We start from the raw sequence: 23758 nt of genomic DNA on the forward strand, positions 1-23758 counted from the left end.
TCCACAGAGAAGACTGAAGAAAACTGAGACATCAGAGACATCAGAGAAGAAAACTGAGATATCATAAAAAAATCACAAACTGAAAAATCACAAACTGGTTTGAAGGATTAGCATATTTTTGTGATATCATTTTTTCTGCCGATAATTTTTTATTTTTCATCATCATCAGTAGGATCTTCATATACCATAATAATGCGCCGTATTTAGTTTCAGTAACTGTAGCTAACCAGCCAAGAACGACAACTTTCCGTGCCCATATTACCCTGCACCCCCGCGCCCCCTTCAACATCCCTCCCCTCTTAAATTGAAACTATTCGTAGTTTACATTCACAACAATCTGGTGCACACAAACCCCAACCAACAGTTTACACTGGCACCACCCTTAACCTTTATGAATAACATTCATAACGTTTGAACAAAATACACCACTGTCACTCAAATGTCACTTCACAACAATCATCATCATTATCACCATCAAAATCATCATCAGCACCATCACCATCGTCACCATCATGATCACCATCATCATCATCATCAGCACCATCACCATCGTCACCATCATCACCATCATCATTATCACCATCAAAATCATCATCACCATCGTCACCATCATGATCATCATTATCACCATCATCATCACCATTGTCACCATCATCATCATCACCATTGTCACATCATCATTATCACCATCAGCATCATCATCATCACCACCATCATCATTATCACCATCATCATCATTATCACCATCACCACCATCATGATCACCATCATCCTTATCACCATCAAAATCATCAACACCATTATCACCATCTTCATCATGATTACCATCATCATTATCACAATCACCATCACCATTATCACCATCATCATCATCATTATCACCATCACCATCATTATCACCATACCATCATCACCATCCATCATCATCTCCATCATCATCACCATCACCATCACCACCATCATCATCACCATCATCATCATTATCACCATCATGATCACCATCATTATCACCATCTTCATCATGATCACCATCACCATCATCATCACCATCATGATCATTATCACCATCATTATCATCATCATCATCACATCATCATTATCACCATCATCACATCATCATTATCATCACCATCGTTATCACACCATCATCACCACCATTATCACCATCATTATCACCATCATCATTATCATCATCATTATCATCACCATATCATCATCACCATCTCCATCATCATCACCATTATTATCACCATACCATCATCACCATCTCCATCATCATCATTATCACCACCATGATCACCATCATCATTATCACCATCATTATCATCATCATCGCCATCATCATCACCATTCCATCATGATCACCATCATCATTATCATCACCATCTCCATCATCATCACACCATCATCATTATCACCATCATCATTATCATCATCATCATCACATCATCATTATCACCATCGTTATCACACCATCATCACCACCATTATCATCATCACCATCATCATTATCACCATATCATCATCACCATCACCATCTCCATCTCCATCATCATCACCATCACCATCACCACCACCACCACCATCATCATCATCGCCACCATCATCATCATCATCACCATCATCATCACCATCACCATCATCGGCACTCACCGTTTGTTCTTCATTTGTCCTCCACTCCATCGTCTCCTGGAGCCACGCTGCCCCCTGCTGTCTGCTCACTGACATGACGGCACACACTCACACACACGTTCACACACAGGAAGACCAATCAGGACTCAGTGTCAGCTGTCAATCATGACGCGTCGATAACTCAAACCAAACTGATCAGAGACACTGACTCACTCACTCTCCCACACCAAACCTCATAGAGAAAACCAGTGATTTTAACATCTCACACACACACACACACACACACACAGGAGTTGTTGATCCACTGCTGCCTCCATCACTAAGTTCAAATGTCTGATTTAGTCAATTCGGCTTTTGAATATTTCAAAACTGAACTCAGTGACACAAAGTGACCACACGAGGCAGCAGAGGACCAGCAGCTCCTGTGTCCCCTCTCTGAGGTTTGGTGTGGGAGAGTGAGTGGTTTACAAACTTCAGTTTCCTGTTGAGTCTGATGAAATTCTCATTTTTCTTTCTTCTGCTGCTGCTGCTGTTTTCCTGTCACATGACCTCAGGTGAGATGCTGCTGCCAAAGTCCACAGCCCTGCGAGACCCTTGTGTGTGTGTGTGTGTGTGTGTGTTAAAGAGAGAAAACAAGTTCATGTAACTTTTAAAAAAAAAGAGGAAAGAAGTTCCTTCTGTAAGTTACGTGTAATGACGTCATTTAGACATTTAGTCTTTTATTTGTCAAATAACCATTTATTAGAGATTATATCACGATCAACATGTTAATCATTTAAATACACAACATGAATAAGATTTGAAATAGAAGACAGAAAACACACACATACACACACACTCACACATACACACACACTTAAATTAATTACATTTATTATAAACAAACACTGAATATCGTTGACAAACAAAAGGACAGAGCGATGTTTGAGTTTGGAGACGAGGACACGCCCAGCTTGTGATGCTCAGAGCGAGTAGAGCTTCAACTGCTCTTCCATGTCCCCCTCAGTCACCTCCCCCAGCGCCTCCTGGTTCTCCCTCAGCAGCAGGAAGATGGCCGCCAGCTGCTCCTGTTGCACCCTGGGAAATGAGCCCACACACACACATACACACACACACACACACACACACACGATGACCTGACTGTAGACCAGGGTGTCATAAAAGAATAACACTGATGACACTGATGCGTAGAACATACATTTGTGTGAACTGAACCTTTAAAACTTGGAGAGCGTGACTGACTCACAAGCCCCTCCCCCTCCCTTTTGTCCCCTCCTATTTCCAAACACCTGTTTCTAACAGTCAAAAACCGGTGAAAAACAGATGAAACAGCGTGTTTTAAAGTCGTCATGTCACAGAGAGTAAATGTTTGGTGCGTGAGCGTCAGGAGGCTTTCGGCAGCTCCCACATTTACATCACAGAGAGTAAATGTTTGGTGCGTGAGCGCCAGGAGGCTTTCGGCAGCTCCCACATTTACATCACCGAGAGTAAATGTGAGCTCAGGAGGCTTCGGCAGCTCCCACATTTACATCACCGAGTAAATGTATGGTGCGTGAGCCAGGAGACATTTACATCACAGAGAGTAAATGTTTTGGCAGCTCAGCTCCCACATTTACATCACAGAGAGTAAATGTTTGGTGCGTGAGCGCCAGGAGGCTTTCGGCAGCTCCCACATTTACATCACAGAGAGTAAATGTTTGGTGCGTGAGCGTCAGGAGGCTTTCGGCAGCTCCCACATTTACATCACAGAGAGTAAATGTTTGGTGCGTGAGTGTCAGAGGCTTTCGGCAGCTCCCACATTTACATCTGTGACAAACGGCTGTGAACTGACAGAGAAACGACAGTTTTAAAATCACCCTCGTCTTGATTCTTAAGATGGAGTGAATGAGAGTGAATGAGAGGTTTGAGCAGAACTCTCTGTGCTTTTAGGTGATTTTAAGAAAAACTGCAAGTCATATGAAAATGAAAACAACATCAAAATTTTGACTTGGGTGATAAAAGTCTCAAGTCTCGTGATCTGTTTAAAGTTTCAACCACATCTCTACGTTAAAGTTTGACGACACTATGACGCTCCAAATTGGGCGGGGTTACCCATTTGTGTGCGTAAATTCTTCGCAGTTCTTTTGCGATTTTTGTCGCCATGGTTACTAGAAACGCTTAGAAAAGTCATAGCACACCATTTTAGTGCTGAAAATATTGACATTTAAGAAGCAGAAAAATCACAGAAACTCAAACTGAGCAATTATTAATTCAAGTAGTTGACAACTAATTTAATAACTGATTAATAACCAGTTAACTGAGTCACCGTTTTAATTCTATTTGTGATCCAAAATGAATGAAGTGAAAAACAACAAACACAAGTTCACTTTCACACGTTTATTTCATGTTTAACATCAAACGTTCACTGTCGTAAAACCACACACACACACAAGCTCCGCCCAGAAAAGAATTCAACCAAAACAAGAAGATGGACAGCTTTTTAATCTCCGACAAACTTCAAAGCTCCTCCTCCAGATTATTCAGAACTGAAGGAACAGGGGGGGAAAAGGAGAATATCAGTGTAATCTCAATCTCACAGATTCATCACTCAAATAAACATTTATTTAATCTCATAAATGTACGAACTTGAGCACTTAAATTTCACAAATTAAGACATTTAATCTCATTCATTTATAAATGCAACATCAAACACACACTAATTCATCTCAGACATGGATTAAGTTAATCTGGATGAATGAATGAACTTCTACACTAATTAATATGTCACACACAGACCACATGTAAACATTTATACATTTAATCTCACGGATTATTCACTTTGATCTTGAGAATTTACCACTCTTCTTAAGTATAAACCAAATCAAGAAGAGTTGGTATTATGGTCTGTATTTAGCTTTTAAAATACTTTTATTTTATATCAGAAAATGACTTTTGATGCTTAAGTAAATATAAATGTAAACTTTAAGACTTTTACTGAAGTCAGATTATAAATCTTTAAAGAACTTTAAACACAAACTGTAAATAAACACTTTTACTCTGTGACATTGTTTGTTAGTTACTCACCATTAGCTGTGGTGTTAGCATGCAGGCGAGGTTAGCAGCAATGCATCAGTGGGCGGAGTCAGGAAGCTTTACTTTGTTTAAAGTAAAGCTTCGAACGCCAGGGGCTGAAGCACCAGGGGCCCCGATGGCAGGGCCTCTATAACTTGGTGGGAAGACGTTAGCACCAAAGACGAACGAAGGAAGTCGATCGGAAACCGCGGCCTCAACTCAAGATGCAGGAAGTCAGCCACTTAGATTTTTGACAACCATTTTGGCGATTTCATCACTTAAAAACAAATTTAAAAGATGATTTTAAAAATCATTTCCTGGGCCAGATATTAATGTTGGGTAGGCCAGTTTGGGCCCACGGGCCACCAGTTGGTGAGCACTGCGCTACATGAAATGCTTTCTTTAGAAAAAGCTTGTTGACCTCTCATGACTTCATATCATCACTTCCTGTTTCCTGAGGTAAGATTCAGATGTGTTGTTAGCATGTGTTAGCAACGTGTGTTGCTAACATGTGTTCGCAGCATAGTTGTTAGCTTGTTTTTGCAGTTCGTGTTATTAGCATACATTAGCAGCATAGTTGTTAGCATGTGTTAGCAGCATAGTTGTTAGCATGTAATAGCAGTGTGTGTTGTTAGCATGTGTAGCATGATTCAGACATGCTGTGCTCGCGTCCTCGTGAGGACGGCGTGTGGTGACTGACCTCTGCTCCTCCTCAATCTCCTCTTTGGTCATCAGCGTCTCAAACTTGCTCTGTTTCTTCCCCACAGTGAAGGTGACTTTGTCGTCTGAAACACACACACACACACAAAGTGACTGACTCCACCCCCCTTTTAAAATCAAGTGTAACTCCACCTCTTTTGTTCAGGTGTAAACCAGAGTTCTTGTTATTGTAAACTAAACCATTCACTCACTCACTCAGCTGATGATTCATGTAGTCATGGATTAATAATGGATTCATTGAGAGTCTTACCGTTGTCCCCGCTGGTCTCCGGTCCAAGATCTTCACCAGATCCAGGTCCAGGGTTGGACAGACCTCCTTCAGTGGAATCAGGGACCTGCTCGTCCACAGGCTGCAGGACCGTTTCAGATACCAGCTCAGGCAAAGCTGGTTCTGGGACTGCAGAAGATTCTGGCACTGGTTCAGACACAGATACTGGTTCTGGGACTGAAGCACATTCTGGGACTGGCTCAGGCACCGATATTGGTTCTGGGACTGAAGCACATTCTGGGACTGGCTCAGGCACCGATACTGGTTCTGGGACTGAAGCACATTCTGGGACTGGTTCTGTGATTGCAGCTAGTTCATGGACCACAGCAGGTTCTGGTACAACAGTAATTGTATGTGCTGAAACTGGTTCTGGTTCTGTCTCTGAATCTTTGACTGGTTTCAGAGCTGGCTCTGGTTCTGGAACAGGTTTTGGGTCTCCTAAGGTTTCTGGCACAGGTTCTGATGCTGGTTCTGGATTTAGGATAGGTTCTGGTGCTGGTTCTGGAATTGGTTCTGGTGCTGCATCTATGACAGGTTCTGGTTCTGGGACTGTTGCTGGTTCTGGTGCTGGGACAGGTTCTGGGGCAGGTTTTAGTCCTGGGATAGGCTCTGATGCTGATGCTGGGGAAGGTTCTGGTGCTGGGGAAGGTTCTGGTAAGGATGCTGGTGCTGGGGAAGGTTCTGGTTCTGGTGCTGGGACAGGTTCTGATGCTGGTACAGGTTCTGGTACAGGTTCTGATGCTGGTACTGGGACAGGCTCTAGTGCTGGGACAGGTTCTGGTTCTGGTACAGGTTCTGATGCTGGTACTGGGAAAGGTTCTGGTGCTGGGACAGGTTCTGGTTCTCTGACAGGTTCTGATGCTGGTGCTGGGACAGGTTCTGGTGCAGGTTCTGGCTCTGGGACAGGTTCTGATGCTGGGACAGGTTCTGGTTCTGGGACAGGTTCTGGTTCTGGGACAGTTTCCAGGACAGTCTGGAAAGAAAACAGGTTTTGTTATTGAGATCATTTCAATGTTGCTTTGAAAAATAATCATGTGTTTATAGTATATTACACACACACACACACACACACAGATTTGAACCCTTTAAATGCAGGTTTTTGTACTTAAAAGACTGACACACGACATGTATGAACGCATGAATGTCCCTGCACAGGTGTCTGCAGCAGGACTGCTGACCTCTGACCTCCCACAGAGGATCTGTCACACGCAGCTCGTCGTTGACGCTCGGCCGCCGCCTGTCTCTGACACCAGGACAAAAAAAACCTCCCGAGTGTCCGTCAAGCTGTCACACACACACACACACACACACACACAGAAGTGTGAAGTGTGCACACACGGACACCTGAGTGTGTGTTACCATGTTCTAACTGTGGAGGTTCTAACGCACACCAGTTTTATATGTAAGAAAAAAACTGCCATGATTTCACGTCCACGTCAGCAACAAGTGTTAAAAAGAATAAAATATAATCCCAAACGTTTCACAACCACACAACGGTCACTTTAAACCACTCACTCTCCCACACCAAAGATCATCATCATCATCACACACACACAGGAGTTGTTGATCCTCTGCTGCCTCCATCACTAAGTTCAAATGTCTTATTTTGTCACTTTAGTGTTTAAATCCTTTGTTCAGATTAACCTCAGTGACATTGTTTGTGTTACAATAAAGTTTATTGTGATTTATCCTGGGGTGTGTGTGTGTGTTCATATGTTACTTCAGACTTTATTTTAATTTCAAAAATTTTATCTGACCAAAAAAAGACAAAGAAGTGGTTTTCTGCTCACTCACTCACTCACTCACTCACTGACTCAGACTATCAAACTCATTCACTCACTCATTCAGTAGAATGAGACACGCCCACACATCAGCTGTGTCAGCAGCAGTCATGTGACACCATGAACATACGTGTAAATATAGGACTGTGGAGCAGTCGGTAACGCGGTGCAGCAGCGGTGTACGCATTCCTCTGGCCTTTTAAAGACCTTGGCAAGAACAGGTGAAAGGTCAAAAAAGATCCCAACAAACCACACCCACACGACCACACGCGGCATTCATCGGCAGCGTCAGCCGAGTTGTTGCGGAGCCACGTGAGACTCTTTCACAGCTGCGCCCCCTGCTGCTGAGACACAGAGGCTCACGCTCGGTGACAACATGGCCGACAGAAACAGATTTTTGGATCATAAAATCGTTTTAAAAAGTTTCTACGATCTCTGCGTCACATGATCACGTCTTTATCTCACTGTGAGACAGACTTTTGTAAACCACTCACTCTCCCACACCAAAGCCCAGAGAGAAAATCAGTGATTTTAACATCACACACACACACACACTGCTGCCTCCATCACTAAGTTCAAATGTCTTATTTTGTCATTTCAGTGTTTGCAATCTTTTGTTCAGATTGACCTCAGTGACACAAATTGACCACACGAGGCAGCAGAGGGCCAGCAGCTAAAATCACTGATTTTCTCTCTGGGCTTTGGTGTGGGAGAGTGAGTGAGTGTGTGTGTGTGTGGGAGAGTGAGTGGTTTACACAGATGATTTATAACAACATTGAAAGAGTTTAAAGCAGATTTGTACATTGAACATTTTCATTTATATAATGTGTAGCGAGTGTTTACAATATATGCGCTACATTCAATTTTAATCAAAATCTTAAGTTAATTGATTTTTTAATTAGTGTAATAATATCATGAATTACAATATCTACATGTTAGTCTTAAAAATGTTCCACCTTAACGACATAGACATGCAAGTTGTATTAGGACCACATGTAAACATTTTGACGTGAAGTTAAAAAAAATAAAAGGACATGAATTCTGACTTTAATCTCATAATTCTAACTTTAATCTCAGAAATCTAACTCTCTCTCTCTACACACATATATATATATACATTTCACATGTAGCCTTAATTCGCTCTGACTCATGTTGTTGGACTTTAATGACATAAACACAAAATTTGTCATGGATTAATAAAGTTCGAGATTACCTTATCCGGTGAGACCAGGATCTTGTCAGCGGCTCCGACGTCATGTACAGCCGCAGCTGGAGGCTCGGACCGCAGCGGCTCTCCAAGAGCTCTGGACGGAGGGACATCGTCTCCGTAGCCGAGCGTGGTCTTCTTAGCCCCGGCGGGAGAGGAGGAGGAAGAGTCGTTCTTCTTACGGAGGAACGAGGAGGCGAAATAAAGAGCGACCACGGTGAAGACTATGGCGGGAAAGATGACGCTCGGGTCCAGGTCCATGTTGATGTTTTTACGAATAAAGTTTAAATGAATTCAGTGTTTACAGGAGAGACTGTGTGTGTGTGTGTGTCCCTGGTCACACACACACTCACTGAAGCCTCGCCCCGCCTCCCCACGCAACCTGCCTCGGTCAGGGGGCGTGTCGTGAGTGCTACAGGCTGCATCAACAGCGAAGTTCAACATCCGACTCCCCTTCAAATGAATTGCCACCACCGGATGCTTGTCTTACGGAGTTTCTTTGAGAATAAAATACCTATAGTTTTAGAGTAAAAAAAAAAAAAACCTAGAAAAAACGCCGCAGTTTTCAAAGTAAAAGTTTCCTTTCGTCAATACAATACAAAACAGTTCTCTTTTTTTATCAACACGAAATTGTTTCCAAAATAATTCTCATTTTGTGTCCCCGAAAATACAGTCACTTTTCAAAATAAAGGTCACAATTTCTGTCCACTAAAAATCAACCCCTTTGCAAAGTGAGTGTTTTTGTTGGTCCAAGCTGAAACATAAACCCAGTTTCCAAAATAAGACTTATTTTCTGTTCACACTGAGACAAACCCAGTTTTCAAAATAAAGTTTCAGTTTCTGTTCACCCGCACTACAGTTTTTCAAAATAAGTCTCTTTCCGTTTGTCCACACTGAACCAGACACAGCTTTCGAAATAAGTCTGTTTCCATTTGTCCACACTGAACCACAGACACAGCTTTCAAAATAAAAGGCCCACAAGTATAGTGAAAAAGTACAAATAACAATAAAAATCAAAAGTGTCACGAGTGATTAGAAAAGATTTTATTGAGCGACAACACTAAATTTACTATAGCCAGGTCTGTGTCATGTGAAGAGACTCTTCATCTTCACACACACACAGGTCACTTCAGATGGCAGGTGGAGGTGAAAGGCACCATGTGACTCACCTCAGACCAGCAGAGCGCCTTCTCATTTAGTTCAAGACATGAATAAAAAACAAGAACACAGCGTCGCCCTCTGCTGGTGGGCTGACCTCAGACAGGCACTTAGAAGCCTCACATGAACAGACGTCACTGCTGCTCATGAAGGACACACACATGAGTGTGGGGCGTCAGTGAGACTAAAACTCAGAGAAAATATGGCTTACAAAGCAGAGGAACAAACTCTGAACAAAGGGTTTTTAAATCAGACTTCAGAGACTCGTTGTCATCGCGTCCAGGAGAGTGCTCGTCCTGACCACTGCCCACGTTAAAGGGATAGCTCAGGGTTTCTATTGGATAGTGTCGCACAGTCAGCGCCCTCTGCTGCTGAGAATGAGCCTGAGACACAGAAGACAACCTGAGACACAAGGAATAACTGTACAGAATATTTACGTAGGTTATTTAAGTTATAAATTGTTTGGTCCAGAAAATGTAGATAAAGAAAAAAACCTTTACAGTGACGTAAAATTGGATGACGATTCATTTACTAATCAGTTAATTGATGCTGCCCAAGACTCAGCTGATCAAACACGTTAGTTTACGTTTCTACAATGTCTACATCACATGATCACGTCTTTACCTGGACACAGTCTCACACACACGGCCCTCGTGTGGTCACTTTGTGTCATTGAAGTCAATCTGAACAAAGGATTTCAAACACTGACGTGACAGAATAAGACATTTGAACTTAGTGATGGAGGCAGCAGTGGATCAACAACTCCTGTGTGTGTCACTGATTTTCTCTATGGGGTTTGGTGTGTGTGTGTGTGTGTGTGTGTGTGTGTGTGTGAGAGAGAGAGGTTTACAAATGTCTGTCTCACAGTGAGATAAAGATGTGATCATGTGACAGACATCAGAGACTTAAACTGGCTCATCCTTGTGTCTCTGCTGCCTCTGACTCCGTGTTACGACCTCACCCACGCTTTCAAATAGAACTTGAACTTTCCCTTTGACACCAACTTTAAATATTCAGGTCCCTCATTCTCACCACAAGATCACGTCAGAAAGCAGCTTCGTTCATTTTAAAACCCAGGAAAGTTCCCCAGCGTCCCTCAGTCATATTTCCCTCTGATTACAGAAGCAGCAGAGACAAACAGAGACTGACTGAAAAGCAGAGGTGACAGCTCTCCATCCTCCTCCTCCTCCTCCTCTTCCTCCTCCACGCACACCTCACAGATCAGTGGCAGCCATCTTGCCTCTACAGACAGCTGTCACTCAGAGATTCAGACATTTACAAAAAGACCCCACTGGAGGTTTGTGTGGACGGAGGCTGGAGGTCACCGTGATGAGCTCCTCTCCTTGCTGATGCAGTCGTCTTGGCTGCTGGTGTCCCCGTTGGCCGCTGTCCCACAGGTGCGTCTCTTCTTCCTGCGGTGAGACATGGCGTCGCCCTCAGAGCCAGACTCGGCCTGTGGAACACAGAGTACAGACGTGCCATCACCACGTGTCCTGTTACAGCAACACGACAACACTGGCTGCACTGACCTACGGTGTCTCCTACATCAGGATACAGACTCAACATAAACATTAGGACTGACGAATTTAATCGCAGCGCTAAATAACACGTTATTTATAAGAGACATCACGCAGACTCTTATTTCAAGAACATCTGTCTGTTGGACTGTTGGACAGGTGACTTACTAAGAGCACCAGAGTGAGCAGAGCACATTCTGCTAGTGTTTGGATGAGAAATGCCTGTTGTTGGGTGTGAAGCACGAGGCTAAAAGAAAACATATGAAATGCAACAAACGTCAGAGTCGGACGAGCTGGAGGAGGACGATGATGAAGAGTCACTGGAGCTGTCAGACGCGATGCCCGTCGACTCCTGCAGGTCCACTTTGTCGGCCAGAGCTGCCATGTCTGGTCTCTCCTGCTTCAGGATTCTGACGAGACAAAGAGCAGCAGAGCGGCGTTTCCATGGACACCAAGAACCAGAACATCACAATCATCACAAAACACGCCAATCTCACGCCACTGGGCTGATAATCTCATTTATCTGCAACTAGTTTCTGTCATTTCTCAGCTTCTTAAATGTGAATATTTTCTTGTTTAGAAATCATTGGACATGTGGACAAAGACAAGACATTTGAGAACGTCATCATTTCCACGTTTGACAAACACTCGTGATCATGTGACATAGACATCGTAGACAAACACTTACCGATACCACTTCCTGGAGAGCTTGGGTCGTCCTCGGACAGTTTTGTGCCACACGATGGGGAAGTTGGTGGAGCTGGCAAAGTTCTGGGTGATGGCGATTGTTGCGTCCAGGTTAAGGACGACGTGCCACCATCCGCCTACAGACACACAGCTAGTTAGGATTAACATCAGGAGGACATGAAGACTTTGACAGTTTAGGACAGTTCTATAGTTCATGGTAGGAAACAGAATAATACAGAATAACTGTTAACATTTAGCCATTCAGAATGAACCAATGATAGAACAATAATATTATACATATAAAATATTCTACATATATATATATATATATATTATATTATTATTATCTCTGGCATGAGACATAGTTTTAATACAGTTTAAAAAAAAATTCTGTTAACTCTAATGTATGTTACTGCTACTTGATGCTTGAATTTCCTTTGGGATCAATAAAGTAAGTATCGATCTATCGATCTATCTACTGTACAGTATCTGCTGTAAAAAACATCTATAACACCAGGTTGTGGACAATCAACTTTTCCAAACACTGACCGATATTTTCGGAAATTTAAAGAGATAAACAGACGCGGTGGAAGAGCGGCGTTCTTCACTGACCAGGCACAAAGACGGTCTCTCCGGGTTTCTGCAGGATCTCCAGGGGCGTGAACTCTGGAGGCCAGGTGGGCTGCTGCGTCCGGGGGTAGACCACGGTGAACCATGTGATGGCCTCGTCCTGCTGGTTGCCGCCGTCCTCTCTGGTCACTTTGATCAGCTCTCTGGGCGTGTTGGTGGGGAACAGGCACCACCTCTTGTGACCCTGAACCAGGGCGTTCCAGGCGCTGGTGCCCAGCGGGTCGATGTGGATGCCTGTGCCAGAGCGAGCCGGGCCCATCACAAACCACCTGACGAGCAGTGCAGGGATAATGCAGGTTAAAATCCTGCTACAGGAAAAGGTCATCGCTGCATCTCTGCATCTCTGCGTTAAACCTCACATCTGCGTCTAGTAGAGCTGCTGGAACGACCTTCGGGAGTCCAATATAATTCAAATATTTAAAAAAGTGCTGTTGTATTTACAAAGAAGCTACAAAGACACAAAAATTTACTCAGCTTTTCTGGAACTGAAAAATATACTATTTCACTTCCTCCTGTAGACCAGGGTTTGACACCCCTGGTCTAGTGCATACGTCTATGAACAGCATTGCTGCCTGCCAGAGGGGGCGCTACCGTGGTTATGTGAAGTGAGCTACGGGAGCTCTATTTAAACCCACGACATTCTCAGTCTGTTTGTATTATGTGAAAAATCTATTTCATACAAAACTATTATACAGAGTCGTGAGCGTCGACACGATGATCAAAGCGTTACAGCGATCAGACGGAACACAGCGTGGCTCCGTCCACAGACTGAGCCGCACGTACACCATCACCTCCATTGTGTGTGTTATTTTAAAGTAGGCGATATTGATGGTTTTTGCCGACAACTATAATTGGCTATATTTTGTAATCCTAAAAAATGTGTTTGTAAAAGCATGGAAGGCCTGTTGTAACAGCTTCTCTTGTTAATATTATATTAGAAGTTAACAGGTCTTATTTATTAACTTAAACACATGTTATAAAATATTGCACAACGAGCAACAAAAACTAATGTAAACAATACTCATCATATATAAAGTACAAGGCATTAACATGAGAATGTGGATTTAACTGCTGCCAGAGTTTGAGAGTGTGTTTTCTTGTTGTACGTTAGATGGCCGCTCGTGGTCGACCGCTGACTGATGAAGCTTTTCATATTCTTCATATTCTGTGCGCTGGTTCATTTCACAGATGGTGAAACTAATGTGTTTTCGAGTCTTTGACGGCAACCACTTTCCCACATAGTTTACAGATTGGCGTGTTTTGAGTGACGTCAGTGTTTTGGAAGCCAAACCACCTCCATGTGAGTGAAGAGGATCCACGTTCAGCTATGAAATCAAACGATGTGGATTCTGAGGCTGGTAGAGTTTGTGTTTGTTCACTCGTGTTTAACTTCAGTCATACATGCAGCGACATTAGCTTTGTTTGTTGTTGTTGTTGTTGTTGTGAAGCGTGGACATGACATGTGTTCTCAACGCACATGCACCGCAGTCTGTCCTGTGAGGCTCGATCATGCAGTGAACGAGTTTTGATCGATTCTTGCAAAAATGATTCAGACAGACTCGTTATTGTGATTTCACACATCTTTAAAACAAGATGCTGTCGTAGACGATATATATCGCACACCCCTACTTTAAAAGGCAGTTCATCAAGACCCCGCCCGCGTCGAGGGAAAAGCGTGACTGATTTCAAGTCACGTGGAGTCATGCTAGAACGAACCTGTAACCTGAGTAAACCAATCACTTGCACATTAGTCATCACCAATTCTTCACTGAACTTTTAAGAAGAGATCAAACCTGTATGGCGGTCTGCGCTTCTCGCCTGCAAACTGGAAGAGGTCGTCCCTGAAGAAGAGCGGGACCTGGTAATCCTCCAGCAACTTCCGCCGTTTGGGATGTTCACCATAGCTGCTGTCGAAAATGTAGAGCGGGCTGTCGTCCCTGGTGCTCTCCAGGTACTCCGCGTAGTACTTCATCTTCATCTTCACTGAGTAGCCGTCATTGTCCTCGCCACACTTGAACTTCTGGTTGCGGTATTTGCGTTTGAGGCGCTCTAGAGTCCACTTCTCTCGGGCCGGCCAACTCTCCTGGCAGCTCAACAAGACGACGGGCTTGTACGGCCGCTCGAAGCGCTGGATGAACTCTTCAGGGCTGAGATGGAGGACGTCCACGCGCTCGACGTTGTCCTGTAACAAACAAACATCAGCACTAACGTTAGCAGTTGGACAAAATAGCCACTTGGTGAAATATCGTCGTCCTTCCTCGCACAACACGATAATCCAGGGCAAAGATTTGTATTTAAATTCACAAATTAAGACGCTCTAAAGTTTCACTCGCCGGACACCACTGCTTCATGTCTCCTCGCGGTGGCGCTGCTGGTAAACTTGTGCAGAAGTAACCTGGCTGAAGAGGGAGTTCATGTTAAGAGATGCTCCATGACCTTTGACCTTTCTCCATCTGGTGAGAAATCCTATGCTTTTTTGTTTTCTTCAGTTAGACTGAGATCATGACGCATTACTCTGATTGTCATCAATATTTCGATCAAAGCAGAATCGTTGTCGGGATATTATTGGCATCATGGACCACGTGTCGTATTGTGAGGCTCGATCAATGTCAAAAAAACACTTTCTCCTCCACAGGAGAGTCACCTGAACCTGAACTGACGCAGTGTGAGAGGCGGGTCGTTGTGAGACAGAGGATAGTTTTACTCTACTGATATAAAATGTACTTAAGTTTTCGAAGTAAAAGTATTAAAGTGTGGAGTTAGGATTCATCAGTGGTAGGGTGCGTTGTCGTTCAACTGAAAGGTTGTGGGTTCAAATCCTAGCTCGTCTACACGTGTCCTTGAGCAAGGACACACACGCCCATGTTGCGGCATGCGAATGCGTGAATGGATGAAAACTGTAGTGTAAAGCAACTCATCGAGCTCTATATAAATACAGACCGTAATACCAACTCTTCTTCTTCTGATTTTATTAGGTAGTAACGAGTAACAAAGAGTTCTGAAGTCTGGGAGGCGCTACAGAGTTCCTCTGGCCAAAGGTCCTTTTAAAAAATATTTTATCCCAAACGCCATTGCCATCTTGAACTTGACAAAGTGATCAATTCAAATTATGACCTGAACTGCTTTACCTGTGTGCTTTTTATATATATATATATATACACACACATATATACATCTTACTATATCTTATTTTACCTCTACTTTAAATCCTATTTACACTGTATCTTATCTTGTTTTTATTGTGTTTATTATATGTTTTTTATGCATGACAATGCTTTTACCTTACGGTCGTTTAGGAAGCGCGGACGTCCATTTGTTCCGTGTGGACAGGACGGATACGCCAACATTTACGCGTGTTCACTGTTAGGATATAGTGGTGTACGTATTTGACGTAAGTGCTTGTCGGGCTCCAGTGTTCTCGGTGTCTACGTGACGAGCTGCACTCCTGCATAAGTAGCCACGGTTAGCTTAGCTTTGGATGCTACACTTACAACAGTACCTTGACGGTGCGGTGGGACAGGTCGAAGGACTCGCAGTAGCCGTGTTTGATCCAGTCTAGCGAGTCCTTGAGTTCGGGTCTGGCGCTCCGCTTCGCCTCTTTGATCCTCTTCTTACTCTTGTGGTTCATTCCTCCTCCTCCTGTGTTTTTTTGTTTTCCTTTTATATCGCTGCTAAGCTAGCGGTTTGTGCACACGTACACATTCACTGGCATGTGCGGGTGCCCGGCTAGGCTAGCTACCGCTGCTGCTGCTGCTGATATTCGATAACTGAAGACACACAGGTCGATGACGTCACTGACGTGTGTATCTCAGTGTCTGTCGCGTCACAAATGAGAACAGTGTGGACTTCTGCCTGGTTTATACACTTACATTCACAGCTGTAACACACTGTTAACAACAACTGCAAGCTACTAGCCGCCCAGCCATCCACACACACAACGCTGCTGTAACTAACTGACGTTGTTAGCCCCGCCCCTGTGACAGGAGAGAACGCTCATTGGCTACAGCGTCGACGGAAACCAAGAACGCTGGTTGGTTCAAACGGGGAACAAGCCTTCCCGCCAGGCACGCGAGGGAATGTGACTGGCCGTCGAGCGCGTCCGTCATTTGCGTGAATCGGCGCGAAGAATAACAGGAAGTGTTCGAAGAATGTCTGACGCCGACAACACGGTAACGACAAAGTTAATATTTGAGTCGTTCTCTTTGTAAGTCTACGTGTTGACAGACTTGTAGAAAGTACTTAAAGTGATACTTGAGTAAAAGTACGTGACCAGAAATGACTTTTTAATAATATTACTCAAGTAAAAGTCTTAAAGTACATGACATTTACTGTACTTAAGTATCAAAGTCATTTTCTGATATAAAATGTACCTGAGTTTTAGATATAAACGCATTTTAAAAAAAGAGTTAGCTTTGAGCCACGCTTTTAACGTTGAGGAATTTTCTGGTTAAAATTCTCAACTTGCTTTTAATGTTGTAATGGTGTCTGACTTCCTGTCCGACAAACAGTGTCGCTAACTTATTGACTTTTCCCGCTATAATTAGCGAGTATTCAGACCCCCCTAGCGATTGTTTTTCGAAAAAGCGACTAGCGTCATATCTAGTTAGATTTTCTGATGTTATTGGAGACTTTTGGAGACTCTGGTGTGAAAGCACGTTTAGTTCCAGAAGTTAACTGCGGACAGGACAGTGATAATGACATGTGACAGGTGATGACATGTTTAATGATCAACTTTAATGATAGCATAATAATACTGGTGATAATAATAATAGTAATAATAATAATAATAATAATAATAATAATGATAATAATAATGATAGCTCAGAGCGAATATTGGTGAAAACTATTTGGAAGCTGATTTGATTTACACACACCATCCCACTGAAGCATCATTAAAAGACCCTCCACATGTCTGCTAATAGTTGTTCTCTTGTTTATTAAAAAGAACAGGGTTTTGTGGAAAAGCGTCCTGCCAGCATGTTAAATGTTTTGATTGTACGTCATCAACAACACTCTGAGCTGTGAATCCGTCGACCAAACGTCCAAATAATCGTGATTATGATTTTTCCCATAATCGAGCAGCCCTTCATGGTACTAACTGATTTACTTTTGAACCACTTTTGTAAGTCGCTTTGGATAAAAGCGTCTGCTAAATGACATGTAATGTAATGTAATGTAATGTAATTTACTGTGACGGGAATGCAATTAGTAGTGTTTGTTTGAGTGGCAGCCATCTTGGAATCCCATGAGTACAACTGGCACACACGTGAAGGTCAGGGGTTACAGGTTCGGTGTACATCGCCAGCGACTGTCGTAGGAGATGAACCACAAATCTATCACATGCATCAAACTTTTATTTGATATTTTAACTGTTGCATGGTGGAAACACAGAATACTCACTGTTTTTTGCCTGTTTTTTTTTTTTTACAGATGTCGTGAGGAGGATCACAATGGAGCCAAGAAAACCAAGCATAGCTTTCAAAGAGTTTACGTTTGAAGACGTCAAGAAAACTACAGCGGAGTTCCTGTCAGTCTCCATACCTGAGGTGGGTTTGACTTTCATACGCTTTGCTGCATGCATTCTATGAACATTCTCGGACTGAACATTTCTTACGATTGATGTCATTTTTACACAAAACAGTAAGGGCTATGAAACATGTTTGAAATTATGACTTTGACTTAGTCTTGTACATTTAGTACTGCATTAGCTGAACACACTACTTGTGTTTGGTCCTGTTTTGTAACTTCTGGTGACTGTGACTGACTTTCTTTAGGTTCTTGATCCTCAGTATGGCATGTATGTGTGGCCGTGTGCAGTGGTGCTGGCTCGGTATCTCTGGACACAGAGAGAGGAGCTTACACACAAGAGCGTGCTGGAGGTGGGAGAACATTTGAGTTTGGGATACGAGTGCTCATACATGCAGCAGCTCGGTGTGCCACATGTTTATCTCTCTCTCCCCTCCCTCCCCCCTCCACAGCTCGGTGCAGGTGTGAGTCTCCCAGGTGTGGTGGCTGCACTCTGTGGCGCACAGGTGATCCTGTCAGACAATGCCAGGATTCCTCTGTGTCTGGAGAACTGCAGACGCAGCTGTGAAGTTAACGGCCTCAGTGACGTGGTTGTGATAGGTCTCACTTGGGGCGAGATCTCCCCGGACCTGGTTCTGCTTCCAAAGCTAGACATCATCCTGGGGTCAGATGTTTTCTATGAGCCTCAAGGTTGGTGGAACGGTAGTAATAATGTAAATGTAATGTACTTTATTTCTATAGCCCTCTAAAACAACACAGGTTAACAGATAGGTTCAAGTGCTAGGATTAACAAGTAGGGTCAGGTGCTGAGATTAACAGATAGGGTCAGGTGCTGAGATTAACAGATAGGGTCAGGTGCTGAGATTAACAGATAGGGTCAGGTGCTGAGATTAACAGCTGAGATTTACAGATAGGGTCAGGTGCTGAGATTAACAGCTAGGGTCAAGTGCTGAGATTAACAGCTAGGGTCAGGTGCTGAAATTAACAGCTAGGGTCAAGTGCTAGGATTAACAACTAGGGTCAGGTGCTGAGATTAGGGAATATAATTTTTGTGCTACAATAATAATTTAAATAGACATAAATTGAGCCTCAAAGTAGAACATTAGTAGATAAATACCAATAATAAAAGTTAGAGCAAAAGATGAAAACTATGACGATCTTTCAGTGCAGGTTTAGCCTCTTCCTGACCCTAAAATGCTAACTGTGCGTTTGAAACATGTTTCAGATTTTGAAGATGTGCTTGTGACTGTTGCTTTTCTTCTGAGGAAAAACCCCAGCGCTCAGTTCTGGACCACGTACCAGGAGAGAAGGTAAAGCTGCACTTGTTTCTGTGGCGATGACCCGAGGGCGTTAAAAACAGAAAGGTGTTAATAAAGACTTTGATTCATAGATTTTGTCAAGAGAGCAGCAAATGTTTCCTTTCTTGTCACATGTCACAGACCTCATTTACATCTTCTCCACCACATAGCCTGACACAAGCTCATCAAAGTTTCTCCTCCTTATTTTCTTCCTCCAACTTTTGTTCTTCCTCCTCCTCCACCTGCTCCTGCCTGCTCCTCCTCAGTGCTGACTGGTCCATTGAAGTGCTGCTGCACAGGTGGCAGTTGCAGTGTGTGGAGGTGCATGTGGAGGACTGTGCTGCTGATGAATGTTCTCCTGACAGACACAGTGTCCACATGATGATGATAACAGTGAAGACACAGGAAGATCACAGGACTGTGACTTCCTGAAAGACAACACAACTCCTGCTTGTCTTTATCACGGTGAGTTCATTGATGAGAGGGAGAAGGTGCCATGTTACTTTCAGAGAGAAAGAAAATGTAACTCATTTATTGTGATCTGTAAAAATGAAGACACTGAAGTCAACTGTATTAGTTTTGTTGTAGATTTGTGAACAGAAATGTACAGGACCTTTTTATTAGCACGTTACCTTCATGTGGTTTGTGTCCGAAACAAATAGAGGTATGCCCTGAAGTTTGCGTCACTGTGTAAACCACTCACTCTCCCAGTGATTTTAACATCACACACACAGGAGTTGTTGATCCACTGCTCCCTCCATCACTAAGTTCAAATGTCTTATTTTGTCACTTCAGTTTTTAATTTAGACTTAACTCAGTGACACAAAATGACCACACGAGGCAGCAGAGGACCAGCAGCTCCTGTGTCCACGCAGCTAAAATCACTGGTTTTCTCTCTGAGGTTTGGTGTGGGAGAGTGAGTGGTTTACAGACGTCTGTGTAACAGTGAGATAAAGACGTGATCATGTGACGCAGATGTCATAGACTTAAACTAACCTAGATTTGAACAGCTGAGAGGTCGACCTATTCTACACTGTACTACTTAATTTTAGACTCAAAAACATTGCTGTAATGTACAATATTGATCATCAAAGCAGTGAGAAACAACTAAACGAAAAACAAAAAAACCTCGACCTCCCTTGTCTTTGGGTAAATGAAGGGATTCTAATCCTACTCTCTGTCTTTTCTTTTGCCAAATAAATGCTGAGATCAGTTTGTCTAACATGTTTAAAGTGGAAGCAGGAAGACTGCTTAATACCTAAGTCCTTGTTGGGCCAGCAAAAAGAGACATTGTCATTTAATTGTGTAGGCTCATCATAGCTTCTGATTTATTTTCATTCATTTTGTATCCAGACACTGACCCATATTCATGTAGGCATTTCATAAGTGCGGGGATGGAAAGAAATGTTTGTTTTTTTTGTTTTTTTTACAAAAAGTAAAATATCAAAGTGTATATATAAAATTGTTTGTTCTCTATAGGTCTCTAGATATCATTAATCATTACTGATTTCCTGTTGTTCAGCATCACAAGATTATTCATGTGCTTTTATTGACGAGGCAGCGCCAGAAACAAAACAAAGAGGATGTGTTTTTTTTTTACACTACTCATAACCAATAAAGATAAAACAGGCAGATGTGAGGATGACTGTGGGCAGCAGGAAACACGTCAGAGGTCATCTTCTAACGCAGTCATCAACATCACACAGAAATGATCCAACAGTGAAGAGACATTAAAATAAGAGTTTAATTAATTAATTAATTTTAATACATTATTACAAAAAGAACCTGAGTGACTGTTACACAATATCTATACATGTTTTATCTAAAGTTTAGATCCACACTCCATACCACATGGTGGCGGTAATGCGCTAAATCCACAAAAACCTCGAAGAAGAAGAAAACAATCCTTTCCGGTCTGGTGATGGGAAGTCCGGCTCTTTTCAAAGACTCGGTTCGTACGGCTCCCAAACGGTTCTTCAATGAGTCATCCGAGCCTCGAACCGACGGACCTTTCCGCTGTGAACCAAGGGAGCTGTAGCATCGTTCTCTTCTTTGCTAGAAATTCCCTGCGTCCAGAATTCTACCGCCACCAGGTGGTTAAGTGGGATACTATAGAACCCTGACACGCGACGTGCCTTCGGGGGAGCTGAGCAGGAGCAGTCGTCTCTTCTCGTTCACGACAAAGATCCGACTCTTTCGCGAACGGCACATCAATGTTCCGGTCATCTCCGTGAGTCCCGCCCCGCCGCTCCGTGCCATCTTGTGTTTAGCAAGAACAAAAACGGTGTGAGGAGGAAGCGCAGCTTCAGGGCGCGGCGCACAACAGAGGACCAATTTATTTATTTTAGGAAAAGTGCGTGTTTTATAAAACGCGGCCGTGACTGTGAACATCACGATTGGAAGTGTTTGACCGGAGAAAAATGGCAGCCACACCCCGCTCAACAGCTAACGTTAGCGTCAGGCTATCGAAGCTAAGCTAGCCAGTTAGCAGATGCTCGTAGCGCCGAGGAGGCGAATCCAAAGTTCGGGTTCTGCCCGTGGGCATTTGGACACCAGTCGTTGATTCCACCGTGGTTCCGACGTCAGGACGGGCTTCGACTGGAATGGCGCGAGAGTCGTGCTGATTTCGTGGGCAGCGGAAACCCGTGCTATGAAGCTGAGGAGACGCTAGTTCTGCTGCTAACGGTTGTTTTTCGGCTCATAGCGGAGCCACAATAAAGCCGCGGTAAGTGACGCTGCTTTGAGCTTAGCCACAGAAGCTAGCTCACCTAGTTAGCCACAGAAGAGGTTTTCAGTGTGGTGTTTATTTAAAAGCTGCTCCATTAGCAGCGACAAACACGCGGTGCACTCCCGCAAATGTAACATGATGTGTTTTAATCCTGTGTTGTGTTTCAGAAAATGACACGTTCACTTTAACTTGACAAAAACAACAGTGATTTTATTGACGTTTTTATGTCGCGTTTCCTCGGGTTTGGGAATCTTTAGTTCCTCAATTCGATTACGATTCAGCGGCCACGATTCAATTATGTAACGATAAACTTCTAATCAGTGTTTTTGAAAGTCTTTGTCTCACCGCGAGAGTTTTTATTATCATTTATTAAATGAAACGTGTTAACATCTTTATTACAATTCACATGTTTAAGACCAAATGATATATACATATGTATGTATATATATGTGTGCGTGTGTGTGTGTGTGTGTATGTATGTGTATGTATAATATTATTAGCTCAGCATCATCAGTGTGGCTCATTCATTCATTCTTTCATTGCTCTTGTTTGGAGCACATGGGACATTAGTGCACAGTTATAGAGATGTATGTTACGTTAACAACAGATGTCCAAACATCACATGTAATTTATGTCCTCCAGTCTTTCACCCGTGAGGTCGTGACCTCTGATAATCGGATATTTGGACATTTGTGAATCGGTTCTTTGCATCAAAGAACCAATGTTTTTCCTCAGCATACAGTAATGGTCGTCACAACTTCATGGTCGGCCGTGAACAGAAAGTTAACACTTGCTTCAGTGTTGTCCTTTCTGTTTCTGCAGTTGTTTGTTGTTCAGGGTGTTTTGTGTAATTAAGCAAAGAACTTCAGAGAGAACAGACTTCCTGTTAGGCACATGCCCAGTGATCCTGAATGGTCACATGGTGCGTGTTTTCACGTGTGTGTGTGTCTTCTCACTCCAACACACGTGTTCACTCATGAGCACAGAAATATGGAAGTTAAACTCTTGCACATTTTGCATCCCACAGCAAAAATATACAGGCTGCATCCATATGCATATTAAGGCTGCATTTTCATAACCAAAAAGAATAATTTTCTCTTTTTGACTAGTTGTTTTGTTCATAAAATGTCAAAAAATTTATGAACCAATCCAAATTTATTAACAGTCGAGTTGACCAAAGTGCTGTACATCGCATAAATACATAAAACAGACAGGATATGAAACAATGTAAACTAAAAGCAATATAAAAAACAACAGAAGAATAAAAGTCAATAAACAATAGGTCCGCAATCAGCCAAAGAAATTCTTGGTCAACTGAAGCCCTGAAATTTGGATTACTAGACTTAAACACTGAAATATGCCAATTCTGCTCATACTCAAAACGGACGGAGCAACCCAACGCAGACAAGTTAGCTTAGCGTTTTTATATGACATGCCATGTTTGCAGTCGAGCTGTGATATGAAAACTGTTGCTGCCACACTGCTGACGTCATGGATGTTAATGGATGTAAATAGAACCACCGCATGTTCTTTAATCTATCTGTCTCTAGTGGGT

The 23758-nt window shown here is 43.0% G+C and overlaps 4 protein-coding genes across 8 annotated transcripts in view; 2 read left to right on the forward strand and 2 right to left on the reverse strand.

The window, feature by feature from the left end:
* Positions 1 to 2349: 2349 nt before the first annotated feature.
* On the reverse strand, positions 2350 to 8990 carry si:ch73-366l1.5 (FILIA-N KH-like domain-containing protein). Of its 4 annotated transcripts, none has more exons than XM_044050137.1 (5): positions 8666 to 8990; positions 6327 to 6644; positions 5654 to 6122; positions 5384 to 5468; positions 2350 to 2709 (listed from the first exon to the last, which is right to left on the reverse strand). In XM_044050137.1, exons 1-5 carry the CDS (start codon positions 8918 to 8920, stop codon positions 2595 to 2597), a joined length of 1242 nt encoding a protein of 413 aa, XP_043906072.1. In that variant the 5' UTR covers positions 8921 to 8990; the 3' UTR covers positions 2350 to 2594. The 4 variants fall into 4 exon arrangements, with proteins under 4 accessions (XP_043906072.1, XP_043906070.1, XP_043906069.1 ...); XM_044050135.1 differs by having other exon boundaries at positions 5654 to 5891; positions 5922 to 6644; XM_044050134.1 differs by having other exon boundaries at positions 5654 to 6644.
* Positions 8991 to 10384: 1394 nt separating this feature from the next.
* jmjd6 (jumonji domain containing 6, arginine demethylase and lysine hydroxylase) lies at positions 10385 to 16569 on the reverse strand. Its single transcript, XM_044051507.1, has 6 exons — positions 16151 to 16569; positions 14445 to 14833; positions 12634 to 12920; positions 12023 to 12158; positions 11612 to 11744; positions 10385 to 11270 (listed from the first exon to the last, which is right to left on the reverse strand). Exons 1-6 carry the CDS (start codon positions 16277 to 16279, stop codon positions 11139 to 11141), a joined length of 1206 nt encoding a protein of 401 aa, XP_043907442.1. The 5' UTR covers positions 16280 to 16569; the 3' UTR covers positions 10385 to 11138.
* A 48-nt stretch (positions 16570 to 16617) lies between these two features.
* Positions 16618 to 20230, forward strand: mettl23 (methyltransferase like 23). 2 transcript variants are annotated; one of them, XM_044051509.1, is made up of 6 exons: positions 16618 to 16855; positions 18082 to 18197; positions 18426 to 18530; positions 18630 to 18867; positions 19403 to 19487; positions 19742 to 20230. In XM_044051509.1, the coding sequence occupies exons 2-6, from the start codon at positions 18102 to 18104 to the stop codon at positions 19905 to 19907; spliced, it is 690 nt and encodes a 229-aa protein (XP_043907444.1). In that variant the 5' UTR covers positions 16618 to 16855; positions 18082 to 18101; the 3' UTR covers positions 19908 to 20230. The 2 variants fall into 2 exon arrangements, with proteins under 2 accessions (XP_043907444.1, XP_043907443.1); XM_044051508.1 differs by having other exon boundaries at positions 16618 to 16820.
* Positions 20231 to 21388: 1158 nt separating this feature from the next.
* The window catches only part of taok2a (TAO kinase 2a), a 15898-nt gene continuing 13528 nt past the window's right edge, over positions 21389 to 23758 (forward strand). Inside the window, exon 1 of the mRNA XM_044050791.1 lies at positions 21389 to 22200. The gene's annotated coding sequence lies outside the window, so the exon portion shown is untranslated. The remainder of the gene's footprint in view (positions 22201 to 23758) is intronic.

This window comes from Solea senegalensis, linkage group LG19, assembly GCF_019176455.1.
Source record: "Solea senegalensis isolate Sse05_10M linkage group LG19, IFAPA_SoseM_1, whole genome shotgun sequence".
In the NCBI taxonomy this organism is placed as follows: domain Eukaryota; kingdom Metazoa; phylum Chordata; class Actinopteri; order Pleuronectiformes; family Soleidae; genus Solea; species Solea senegalensis.

Bases quoted from the DNA above. Each gene is read 5' to 3' on its own strand.
- si:ch73-366l1.5 (XM_044050134.1), bottom strand. From the start codon at position 8,920: ATGGACCTGGACCCGAGCGTCATCTTTCCCGCCATAGTCTTCACCGTG. The intron at 6,645-8,665 runs GTAATCTCGAAC...TTTTCTTTCCAG, and splicing joins TCCTGGTCTCACCGGATAAG to ACTGTCCTGGAAACTGTCCC. The intron at 2,710-5,383 runs GTCAGTCACCAC...CTCATTTCCCAG, and splicing joins GAGATTGAGGAGGAGCAGAG to GGTGCAACAGGAGCAGCTGG.
- mettl23 (XM_044051509.1), top strand. From the start codon at position 18,102: ATGGAGCCAAGAAAACCAAGCATAGCTTTCAAAGAGTTTACGTTTGAA. The intron at 18,198-18,425 runs GTGGGTTTGACT...GACTTTCTTTAG, and splicing joins TGTCAGTCTCCATACCTGAG to GTTCTTGATCCTCAGTATGG. The intron at 18,868-19,402 runs GTTGGTGGAACG...AACATGTTTCAG, and splicing joins TGTTTTCTATGAGCCTCAAG to ATTTTGAAGATGTGCTTGTG.
- jmjd6 (XM_044051507.1), bottom strand. From the start codon at position 16,279: ATGAACCACAAGAGTAAGAAGAGGATCAAAGAGGCGAAGCGGAGCGCC. The intron at 14,834-16,150 runs GTACTGTTGTAA...TGTTTGTTACAG, and splicing joins TGTCCCACCGCACCGTCAAG to GACAACGTCGAGCGCGTGGA. The intron at 11,745-12,022 runs GTAAGTGTTTGT...TTGTCTCGTCAG, and splicing joins CTCTCCAGGAAGTGGTATCG to AATCCTGAAGCAGGAGAGAC.